This window comes from Cucurbita pepo, chromosome LG04 (genome assembly GCF_002806865.2).
Source record: "Cucurbita pepo subsp. pepo cultivar mu-cu-16 chromosome LG04, ASM280686v2, whole genome shotgun sequence".
In the NCBI taxonomy this organism is placed as follows: Eukaryota; Viridiplantae; Streptophyta; class Magnoliopsida; order Cucurbitales; family Cucurbitaceae; genus Cucurbita; species Cucurbita pepo.
Genome location: NC_036641.1, coordinates 1,926,279 through 1,938,781, shown reverse-complemented (window position 1 = coordinate 1,938,781; position 12,503 = coordinate 1,926,279). Strand labels below are relative to the sequence as shown.

At 38.5% G+C, this 12,503-nt stretch overlaps 1 protein-coding gene across 5 annotated transcripts; it reads right to left on the bottom strand.

Moving 5' to 3' along the window:
* Positions 1 to 2,628: 2,628 nt before the first annotated feature.
* LOC111793277 (pre-mRNA-splicing factor CWC22 homolog) lies at positions 2,629 to 9,403 on the bottom strand. Of its 5 annotated transcripts, none has more exons than XM_023675095.1 (8): positions 8,621 to 9,403; positions 6,926 to 8,453; positions 6,623 to 6,812; positions 5,852 to 5,955; positions 5,172 to 5,274; positions 4,769 to 5,073; positions 3,956 to 4,261; positions 2,905 to 3,270 (listed from the first exon to the last, which is right to left on the bottom strand). In XM_023675095.1, the coding sequence occupies exons 2-8, from the start codon at positions 8,444 to 8,446 to the stop codon at positions 2,905 to 2,907; spliced, it is 2,895 nt and encodes a 964-aa protein (XP_023530863.1). In that variant the 5' UTR covers positions 8,447 to 8,453; positions 8,621 to 9,403. The 5 variants fall into 5 exon arrangements, with proteins under 5 accessions (XP_023530866.1, XP_023530863.1, XP_023530864.1 ...); XM_023675096.1 differs by having other exon boundaries at positions 8,633 to 9,403; XM_023675094.1 differs by having other exon boundaries at positions 6,926 to 8,782; positions 9,061 to 9,403.
* Between the last annotated feature and the right edge of the window lie 3,100 nt (positions 9,404 to 12,503).

Below are 12,503 nucleotides of genomic sequence, written 5' to 3'. Positions count from 1 at the left end.
TGAACACATTTGTGTAAGGTTAACTGACAACCCTTATACAGAAAAAACGATACAGTCAACATTGGGGGAGCAACCCTGTGTGCCTGCTAGCTACTCAGTTTACCCATGTGGTCCTCCACCCCTTTCAAGGCGGGTTTACAGTACAACGAGTGTATTTGGGGGACTCCTGACTATTTTCACACACAATAGTGGCACCTAGTCGCCTCGACGATCTAAACTATTTAGCCTAGGCCTAGCTCGACAATACTTGTACTACTATCGCTTGATAGGGTGCTGCTAATGTTAAGGGCGTATCGAAGGGGTTAGGAAGTGGAGTCTTTGGTGATGCCATCATACTGCTATGGAGTCTGTTAAGCTTTCTCATTCGTCTTTGGCGGACCCACTAGGTTCTTTGGGACTTCTAAGCGGATTAATTCTTGTCTCATGTTTCCAATACGCTTAGAACTAACTCCTCAAGCTAATCCCTTCTCTGAGTGCACACAAGTCTAGACCTCTGATTGCCGCTCATGATCCTAGGGTGGAGGGTCTATTGAAAACGTACTAACATAGGTTAATATGTAAACTACTCTAGCTATAGCACCCTAAGCTTAACTTGATTTTCTAGTGTATCTTGTAAGGGAGATATTTCTATTGATCACTTAATGCATGGAACACATAATCTAAATGTCTTAGTCATATTTGGGAGATATTCCACATGTCGCACAAGGAAATCATTTTGGGCACTTGGATCATCCTAAACTATCCGGAATCGAGAAAGAAAAATAGGTATGCATTACGAGCTTTAGCCTTAGTTTTTTCCTAGATTTGCGATACGACTTCCATGAAACAAAGTTGGAGTTGAATTGTACAAAAAGGTAGAGTTCCAACAATCGGTAAGAACGATGAGTTTTACAGTTTTGAACCTACTTTGAACGTAATTATTTCTTTACATAGTTAATTGAATGGAATGAAAATAATTTTGTTTGAAAGTCGGGGTTCTGAAGGGAATTTGGGCATGTGGTTCTCGAGTCAAGTCTGTCCATATGAAATATGAATGCTCGTCAAATTTGAAGTCAATTGGACATTAGGCGGACGCTCCACGACACCGTATGACTGTTCATCAAAATGATGTCTATCCGTGGAGTATTGAAAATGCCTCAAAGTGTATTATGGGAGAAGCATAGCGTCAACTCTCCACCACCCCTAGGCTCTGTGGCCTAAGCAAACTACCCTATGGCACATGCGTGTATCACAGCGAGGGTGAGTATTGCGAGACGAGTGTTTTGGGCGGCTTTCCTTGAAATTGGTCTTTCAAGGACAGTACCAGACGACACGAGTGTGCCAGTATTGCACCCTAGCTCGAGTGTTGGAGGTTGGACTTTGCACCTGCTATCCGGTACAATATCTGTAAATGACATGGCATGGGCACTGGAGGGTCAATACCTCGATAGAACCCAAATGGATGGACGTTTGAAATGTCTTGATGATATGAACGACACGTGTGCCATTCTCGATGGCATAATCGAGTGAGCTCCGATGGTCGACGATACCCCATGACTTGGAATGACATCAAGACATATGGGCCATGTGAATTGGCAAGTCGGTTGTGTCGCAGATAATTAAACATGCCCGCGCAGGCGGCACGTGGGAACGAACAAGTTTCAATTCCACACGAGCGATGTTTAGTTGGCGAAGACAAATCTCACCCGAGGTCCAATGAAGCCATAAAGTCGGGCAAAATATGAATATAGGGCTTGAGTCCTCATTAAGGTTGGTTGTGAGTGTGTCAAGATCACGACATTGCACGGTTGAAAAAGTACGACTGTGATACACCACGTGTTATCACCAAGAAAATCAAAGAAAACTCACACGCCACCAATCTCGAAGATGTGAGACTCCGAGTGACAAATCAACACGCACCAACATATCGTGCAAGGAGCGTAAGTTCCCCCTCCCAGACACGCATGTGTATTGTGTGTAGGATACACACGTGGGTGAGCTCCAGCCGCATGTGAAGACCTGAGGTGAGATGTTTGTCCAATTTTGACTCTCGTTTGTCCGTTTTTTTGTCTCAATTTTGATATTGACCTTAATTTCACTTGAATTAGATCCAACTAGAAAAATTTGAAAAGATTTGGAGCTCCCAACAAGTAGAAAAACTAGCTCAAACTTTCTCAAATAAAACGTGTGGGGATCCCTAGGACATAGTAGTATGCAAGCATGTCTAACTTAGGTAGGTTATGATTCTAGAAGGGAATTGAATGAGAATACTAAATATGATGTGAAAAATTACCACAATACCTCTAAGATGAAATTTTGAGATGCATGCTAATTTTGATGATTACCACGGCCACGGCTAGAAAAGAGGATAGAATACTATGATGTGCGCTATGGACGTTATCTCATTAAGCTTGCTTATATGTTTAGATTATGAGTTCTATGGTCCAAGTGATTGATATGATAAGGTTATGTTCGTATCAAAGCATGTGTGAAGCTACGGCAATTTTCACATTGACCTAGATAAATACGTTTTCAATAGATCGAGCCCTAGGATGGTGAGTGAAATTAATAGGCATGTTTACTTGTAAAATTTGAATTTCTACAACCCCTGAATTGAAGGAATTTTCAGATTCTCATTGACTGCAATAATGATATAAAAGATTGCCCAATATTGGGCTGGGGCATCTCTACTTTATTCAAGACATCGTGAACACCACCACCTCCCGGATACGATACTTTTCAAAAAATAGTAAACAAAAGTGTTATTGTTCAGTCCCAACAATGGCGACCTTACCATTGCCTTCAGTTTAAGCACCTCCTTCATTAATCTAACCTTAGAGAGGTAAAATTTCATCAAAGAAACAATTAAATAAAAGGTTATAATAAACATCCAGCAAGAGCAAATGGAGAAAATATACAAACCTATCACCTTCCTGTTTTCCTCCTCTTTTTTCCACGCCTCCTATCTTCGCCTTCACTTTCCTTGGAGCTTGACGAATCTGATTCCGACTGTGAAGTACTTGAATCTGAACCCGACGAATCAGAACTTCCAGATTCCTCATCGGAGTCCGACACTGGTTTTTGTTGTTGCATGATTAGCCGTGGCATATTCTTCAAATACTCTCGCAAATTCTCAGTCAGACCACCAAGCCCAATAGACGTGAAGAAGTTGATGGAAAATCTTGTGTTCTTTGGGTTATCCCTGGGGAAAATAGATTCAAACGAATCCTGCATTGTCGGGTCATTGAGACGTTCGTTCAATAGTCGAATGCCCAAATGCTCTGAAAGTTCCTGTATCACATAACACCAAGATACAAAAATTAACATCTTCCAAAGCATTCTTCTCACTTCCAGCACCTACTGCTAACTTCTACACGGTCGCTACCATCATATTTTGGAAAAAGAAGTAGCATTTGTATGGTTATTAATGAGAAATGAATGATAATTAGCACAAGATCATGCATGCATCACTTGTATTCTCATTTGGACTAGTTACAGAAACATTCATTAACAAGAATGCAAGTCGATCCGAACATATCTTAGTAAATAAGATATTTATTAGCATTCCTTCCATCCCGCAATTGTTGACTCAAGATGCCTTTTTTTCAGGGGGATAAGAAGAATGCATTCTTTTACACCATCTCGTCGAGAATTACATCAGTAATGACTTGATACAAAGTTGTGTTACATGCAGAATATCAATTCCACAAATATGGGATGAGTTATATAAAAAGGACTCGTGCAGAGGGTTCGGCATGATAGTAACCAAGTAGACACAATGGAAAGGATGCTGTTTCATTCATTACCAAACAATTCTATGGACGTACCATCAACCATGACAAGAGAAAAATAAAAAGCTTTGCTATTTGACAAACAATACGTTCAACGGCAGAATTCCCTATCCTAAATAATAGCAACATTAACGATTAATGAAAACATAATCATATAGATAACATTTAAGATAGAGTGGAAATACCTGGAAAAGGATCTTAATAAAAATCCTTGATGAAGATGTGGTGTCTTCTTCAGTCAATCGAATGTAAGACAAGACATGCCATGGAAGAGCATCAGTGCCGAGTAAGTGGGCAAAAAATTTAGCCACATTTCTGAGCTTATTAGTTTCAAGCCTATGAATCATCGAGTACTGCTGGACAAAGCATTTCTCAAAATTTTCCTGATGCACTTTGTTGATCTTACAAAATCTTTGCCCCAACAGACCATAATATCGAAGGTAAGTTCTTTCCTGACTGCAACATTCCAACAACATGACGCACAATTCTATCTGCAAATATCATAGCAAACAGATGAACTCACCCACATTTGTACCATTTGTACCATTTGTATAATATATCAACAACACAACATAGAATGATCACAAACAAACATCAAGATTACAAGTCATTATTATAGAACTTCTAGCTATTTTGGGGAAGGTTTGGATTCAGAGGAACAATAGGATATTTAGAAATATGAAGCCATCACGTTTCAGAGGTGGTTACTACCACCTTGTGGGAGTCCGTTTCTAGGCCTTTTCGTAATTATGATATTGCCTCGATTTTGTTGGATTGGAGTCTCTTTCTGTAGCTATTTTGGGATGTCTTTTTTGTTGGACTTGTTTTTTGTTTACTTGGATATATATTTTATCTTTTTCAATAAAAGCTTGATTTCTTACCAAAAAAAGTAATTAAAAAAAAAACAGGAAACCAATTTGACTTTCAGAAAGAGTGCGGAAAGCCTGTTAAATTGTATGCAAAAAATGTTAGTAACAGGAAAAGCTTATAGAGCTTACTTCTTGACCAGGCTCGAGTTTAATTTTTAAAAGCTTATGCCCAGCCTCCTCAAAGTCCACACTGGACATAATTGTCAGATAAATTGTCCTTCTGAGGTTCACAAGATTAGTCTCTGTTTCATCATTTATTTGCATCTGCTCCTCATCTTCTTCAGAATCATTTTCCTCATCCTCATCCTCTTCATCATCCGATCCAGCATCAGATCGGTCTTCTTCATCCTCAGATTCCTCACCAAGTATATTTTTCTTTAAATCCTCATAACGCTTCTCGTTTTCGAGGAAATTTGGATCAGATTTGAAGATATCTGAAACCAGGTCAGGAAAATATATAAATGAATGAATAAAACAAACATCATGAGAACACCCAGTTTGATTAATTAATAGACCATGTAAAAAGAGATACCAAGAGCAATCTCAGGATCTATCTCTTCTTGCAGGGAAATTTCATGAGTTAACTGATCTTCTTGCTCCACAAGGTCCAATTCTGGACGAACAGCTGGATAGCCCTGAATCAAATCCAAACGGAGAAAACAAAAAAAAGAAGTAAAATATCGTTGCGGCTATACAAGGAAGGTAGAGATATGTATGCTTGGAAACAGACAACTAGGAATACTTCCGGGAAGGATATTTTGGGTACATTGCAAGAGGTGCAATTCGGAAATCAAAAGTCACACGACGTTGGTATAACATGAAAGAAACAACTAGATTCTAAAATTGGGGGGGGGGAAGAAGAACTATAAGTACAATTTACTTCACACACGTTTTACACCAAAGAAAAGACAAAGAAACTAACCAGCCGCTGTACATTTTCTTTTAAATATAGAAACCAACTTTCATGGGGAATGGTGCATTGAAGTTATTCATTACTAAAACAATAAATTATTTAAAACTTCATTTCATAGTGAGAATTACATCTAATTCATCCCTAAAAACTAATGATAACAACAAAAATAACTGGATATCCTAAATCTTCAAAAGTTTTGTGAACTCCCAATACAATCATTACATCTCAAGACTCTAACTTCCAAAAAAAAAAAAAAAAAATTAAATATGGGGAAGAGATAAAACAAAAAATGACTATACCTCAAACTTCGCTTTCCTTATTGCAAATAGGCCTTCAATCAGAAACTGAACCCTTTTGTCTATTTCCCCTTCATGAAGAATTCCACGAAACCGCTCAAATATTCCTACAATCAATGAGTATGAAATAAAGAAAAGTGAATAAACAATCTTGGTGTAATATAAATGTGGATGACATGAGGAATTATATTTTCAAAAAAACTAATAAAATAAATGAAGTGACCTAATCTATCCTATAGGGTGAACAACAATATCCTTGAGTTATAAAGAAAAAGAATATAACAATTTTATTTTTCTCATGATAAGAAATGTAGAAAATATTAAAAAACTAATCTCCAGTAAGAGCGGGCTTAAAGCAAAAATTGGAAGTAACATGAAAGTTCGTTATCTTTTGTAGAAGGTATAAGCTTTTCAAGAAACCCAAACAGAATGAGCATGGATAGACGATGATAATTTCATGACAGATCCATGAAAATAAAAATCAGTGACCATGGTGATTGCACACAACGAATATCAGAGATTCAAAATAAAGCCATTTCAAGGTGCATATACTCCTTTCTGGGTCTAGATAGAAACACCCGATAGACTACTTTAGTTCCCTTAGTTTTTGGCATGTGTATTATTTCCCTGCCTACAGTGAAAATATTTTACAAATAAAAGCCTTAAACTAGAAATATTTTTACTAAAACTTCTATCCAGATAATATCTTCTTTCTCCAACCAACGTCAAGAAGCTAAAATGTCAACTAATGAATTAACATGATTGAACACTGACCATGAAGCCCTTTAGGAGAAAAATCCTGTAGTATTGATCCACACTCAGTTACAAAACCAACAGCCACCTCCACACTGTCATCCGTAGGATTCTCCAGCAACACAGTGAGTAGTTCTAATGCAATTATTTCATGAGCCACCTGCTGATTAACTAAATGTGCTATAAATTTTACAGCAGCTAGTAGTTGAGGCTGTCAAAGATAAACAAACGCAAAGAGGATTAGCAGAAATTTTAAAAAGGAAGATCTTGCAGAAGCCAGAGGGAAAAACTAATATAAACTACAAATGTCATGCAATCCTCTACCTTATCATTCCGTTTATATGCTCTTTTGAGTTGCAAGACAATTCTTCTCAAAAGAAGATCGCCCACTTCTGGAAACTTAGTATTTACAACAGAAACCAGTGCAGCAAATACATCGGTGAACCCTGGAGATGCCATTTGTGACTTCATACAGGAACGGCAGAATAAACCCCTGCCCCTGATCAGGTTCTCTGCAAATAACTCTGGAATGATATTCTTTATGTTAGTAGCATTGACCTTGTTGACAAGTCCGTTGATACTTTTCCGGAGTGCATCCCATGTCAAACGTTGATACTCAATGCTGCTCTTATCTTGGACCTCCTTCATCATTCTGGCCAACTTAAATGGTGGAATATAAACCCCACCACTCTTACCCAGATTTAAAGCATCGGAATTCAAATTGTTCTCAGACTGTTTTTCTTGTCTGTGAGGTTGTGGATGGTCAAGAGTCCGCGTGCCAGCCTTTTCTTTATCCCCAATGTTTCTACGATCCTCTCTCTGTTCATTCGCCTCCTTATCACGTAGATCTTGAGAATTTCTATACTTGTAATCATGTTTTGAATGCTTCTTCTCCCTATCATTGTCAATCCAATTCCTGCCATGTTCTGATTTTCTATGCAATGCCTTGACACGCTCATCTTTTGAATCATGGTGCAAATGGCGATCCACATTTTTATTTCCATTCTCAGATTCACGTCGTCTATGGTCATGCCTCCTTTCTTGCCGCTCGTCTTCATCAGAACTTGTATAAGACTTTTTCCGGTCTCCTCTCTCTTGTTCTCTATTATGCCGATTTTCACCACGAGGCCTTCTGTCTCTATCATGTCTGTTTTTGTCTCTGTCCATTCTCTCTTCATTTTCACCAAAACTTCGATATGATTCGTTCCTATCTCCTCTATCTTCTTGCAGATTTTTACCTTGATGCCTTCTATCTCTATCGTGCTTTTTTTTGTCTTTGTCTTTATCATCTCGCTGCTCATTTTCATCAGAACTTCGGTATGATTCTTTCCGGTCTACTCTCTCTTGTTCTCTCTGCTGATTTTCATTATGATGCATTCTATTTCTATTGTGCCTGTTTTTATCTCTGCCCATTCTCTGCTCATCCTTATCTATATTTTGAAGGGGTTCTTTCTGGTCTCCTCTCTCTGGTTCTCTACGCTTATTGTCACCTTGACGCCTTTCGTATCTATCATGCCTGTTTCTGTCTCTGTCTATTCTCTCGTAACCTTCACCAGGACTTTGTCTAGATGCATTCTTTCTGCCATCTTCACTTTGCCACCGTTCATGTATGTGGCCATCATTTTTCTCACTAATTCTTACTTTAGTCTGATCTTCATCACTGTACGCATCTTTCGACTCATGCCATCTACTCCCATATTCTTCCTTGGCATCATTAGAATCACTATCATCTTCACGACAACCACGCTGTCCGATATCTCTTTTCCTACAACTATGGCGGTGTCTATCTGTTTTCTTTTTCACTTCATCCTCATCTGACAACTCTCTGCTGTACTTACTGTCCATACCAGCGCTGCAGAAGAATGAATATTACTCAAAAGCACAAATTTTTATTGAGCACCAACCTAACATCCAAAATTGCCAGAAGAAAATTGGTAATGACAAGCAGGAAGGCTCTTTAGAAAGATCTCCAGGAAAGATGCATATCATAAGAGAAGTAGACAATAGTTTATAAATGACCTATTCGCCTACCACCCACGCCCTCATTCGAAGCACCCAAAAAAGCCACTGTGGCCCTTCTTCATAAATTGGACAGCAGAATCGAATAGTGAAGCTACATCCCACCACCAGGATTAACGCCGAAACAAACTGAATTAGAACTAGAACTACAGCGGCAAATACCTTGCACCACCGAAATTAAGATATGTAAAGAGACAAATCGGAAATGCGTTCAAACGGCCCCAAATTTTATTTTAATTTAAGGAACATTACTAGACTTCCTTGCTTGATTAAACTCAGGTCAGACAACAAGATCAATTAATCCAAAATAACTCCAGTCTTTACTCAAGAAATGAGAAAATGATAACATTTTTCAATCAAAAACGACGAACCAAATACTACTTGAAACGCCTAGAATAAACGAATCTTATATAAAAGTAAAACATTCGACTTCATTAAACCTCTAAGAATAACTCGATCTCCAAAAATGCCGCTGGAAAAGAGGATTACGACGACGCCGCCGCTACACTGCCGCCGAAGAGAGAGGGCCGTCGCGAACTACGTCGCTAGTTCGTGGGTAATATTGGACAGCTGCCTTTAAAGAGACGATTCCGATACACCGCTGAAGTTGGAGACGAGTCGCCGTCGATTCGTGAGTCCCTGGGTTCACCAGATCTTGAGATGTCGCCGCTGCAAGAAGGGATTAGCCGCCAAACACTAGACTAGCACGGATCCGGTTGCATCGCCCTCGTGCTTCCTCGAACGAAAGGTTGATGACGGTGAGAGAATGAGGTGGCAACTGCTAAGCTTTCTAAAATTTAATTTAATTTTCTATTCTTTTAATTTATAAAAATAAAAATAAAAAATTGAGAATTATTCAAAAATCAAAGTTGAGGTTTGTTTGAAATAATAAATTTCCCTTTCCAAAAAGGAAAAAAAAAACGCTATTTCAAAATTTAATATTGCCCGTTAGAATTAAAAAAAAAAAAATTTGAAATTTTAGATTGGTTAGGTTGGTGACCCGAACAATCTAAGTTATTTACAATTCAATACTCTATTTTTGGATTAGGTTGAGTTGTCGGGTAACAAGGGTCAGCACTAGACCCTGAAGGGGTAGATTGTGAGATCGAGATCGCACATCGGTTGGAGAGGAGAATTAAGCATTCTTTATAAGTGGAAACTTCTCCCTAGCATACGTGTTTTTAAAACCGGGAGGGAAAGTCAAAGAGGACAATTTTGCTGGTGGTGGGCTTTGGCTGTTACAACAACCATGAACGAAAAAAATTATATGCATAAAAGGTTTAAGATATTGACGTCGGGCTTGCTGCCATAAAGAGACTCCTCCCCCTCACCCAAACTTCTAGGGGCAAACCATAAAGCCAACAAGTAAGAAGATTGAAGGGCTCAATAGATAAAATGGAGGGAATGATAGACCGGAGAACAAATAGATCTTATCAAAATATCAATGTCGGTTCATCTCGAGGGTCTTACCCCCAAAGGAACTATCCGACAATGCTTTTACAATGTCTGTTGTATAAAGACCTTCACAGGCTTTCATATTGCTTTCACGGAGCATCCTTCGGTGCACTCTAAGTATCAATACAAGAAAGTAATGACCTAGGAGCTGAACTGGCGATAGAGAAAGAGGAAGACCACGACACTCTTAGAATGGGAGCGTTGAAATTTCTATCGGCAATCCAAAGGATGGTCTATTAGAAGGAAGTGACCAAGAAGGGAATAATGTTTGTTGATGCAACAATAAACTTGCAACCAAGAAGAAGCACCTAGATAGACTTGAGTGCGACCCACAATTTCATCTCTAACCAAAAGACTCTGTGACTCTAAATAGAAAAGAATCGAGTAAAAATGAAAGTTGTTAATTCAAAGGTCTACCTATTAGTACCTAAGAGAGTCTTTTGAAATTGGGGTCTCGGTCACGAAAAGTGGCCAGAGAAATGAAAGTTGTTAATTCATTTAGAGGCCCTACCTATTGTTGAGGTACCCAAGAGAGTCTTTTGAAATTGGGGTTTTGGTCAGAAAAAATGGATCTAGTCGTGGTTCGCATGGACGACTTCGACGTGTACTTGGGTGAACTTCCTTCTTGAACATAAAGTCATCTCTATTGTCGAAGTGCATAGTAATTACTGATTACAATCCTACCGTAATCCCCAAAAACATCAAACAATCGGACAACTTAAGAATGATTTCCGCCCTGTAACTAAGGAGAGGACTCGCTCGAGAAGAGACTACATTTATGGTCATAACTTTGGTGGAAGAAGTAACCACCATCGATCCTGTCCCGAAGGAAGTTCAAGACGTTTTACACGATAATGCTGACATAATTCGGATAATTTGCCAAAGACATTACCACCCCCTCGGGGGCATTGATCATGAAATCGAACTCCTACCTGAGTCAAACCCTCGCGAATAATGCATACCGGATGCCTCCACCAGAGCTAGCCGAATTGAGGAAGTCGTTACGAGTTGTTGATGTAGGGTTCATCCATCCCGCAAAAAACACCATATGGGACCCTGTGTTCTTTTAGAAAAAGAAAAACAAAACATTATCTGTATTGACTTTGCAAAAAAATGTATCTAACTTTCTGGGACGTGTCATCAAATGGGGGTAAATCAACATGGTCAGTGACAAGATAAAGGCTATCCAAGAGTAGAAGATCTCTACTTCAATGACTGAAATATGATCCTTCCTAAGATTAGCACACTAATAAATGTGGTTCGTCGAAGAGTTTTCAAGGCGAGCTGCCCTGTTAACAAAACTACCGAAGAAAGACCAACCTTTGTCATGGTTAGATGAATGTCAAAACGCCTTCGAATATCTAAAAACAACCATGACAAGGGGCCCTGTCCTCAGCTTGGTAGACGTCTCTAGGCCTTTTAAAATATAGAAGAATGCATCCGACTTATTCCTTGGGTTGTCCTTATCTAGGAAGGTCACCCCATTGCCTATAAATTGTCTCTGAAAAAGAAATGCTAGTTGTCGTCCATTGTCTCAGAATCTGGTGGCAATATCTCCTAGGATTCTGGTTCCTGTGAGGACGAACAATAGTGTCATTTGCCACTTTTTTTTTTTTTTTTTTTTTTTTTTTTTTTTTTTTTTTTTTTTTTTTTAAAAATTCAAATTGAATTGGACAATCAAGTTGTCGACATACTAAGTTGGAAGGAAGAATATGTCTTGTGCATGCTAACCCACTTTCATTCCAATAAGATCAATAGGTCGATGTGCAACATCACAAGAGAACGCCTACAAAAAGACCCTTTAGCCAAAGTTGTTGATCTAGCCAAAGTCGGAAAGACGGGACAGTTTTGGATCGAAGGAGACCTTCGACTGACAAGAGGAAACAAATTCTACGTCCTAAGAGAGGAAAAACTAAGGAAGAAGCTTATGCATGAATGTAAAATACTCTATGGCCCAAACACCCGAGTGGCAACAAACTTTACACCTTGCAAGGGTACTTTTGACCAAACATGCGAGACGACATAATACAATGTGCTAAGACGTATCTCATTTGCCAATAAGATAAAGTCGAAAAGACCAAGGTCTCGGGACTTCTTGAACCCCTGCAAGTGGCAACAAGACCTTGCGAAAGTGTCTTGGTTATCATAGATAGATTCTCGAATCATGCCACGTTCGTAAGTTTTCTTGATTATCATAGACCGACTTTTGCAAATTTCCCAAATTTTCATAAGTTTTCTAATTTCTTTGGATTTTTGTACATTTTTTTACATAACTCGAATCAACTCCGTTCCTTCATCAAAATTATAGTGTAGCCCAAAAATAATAATAAAAATAAATAAACCAATAAAAATAATTATAAAAAATATATATATACATCAAAATAATAATAATTCATAAATAAATAACTAAAAAGGATTACTTAAAAAT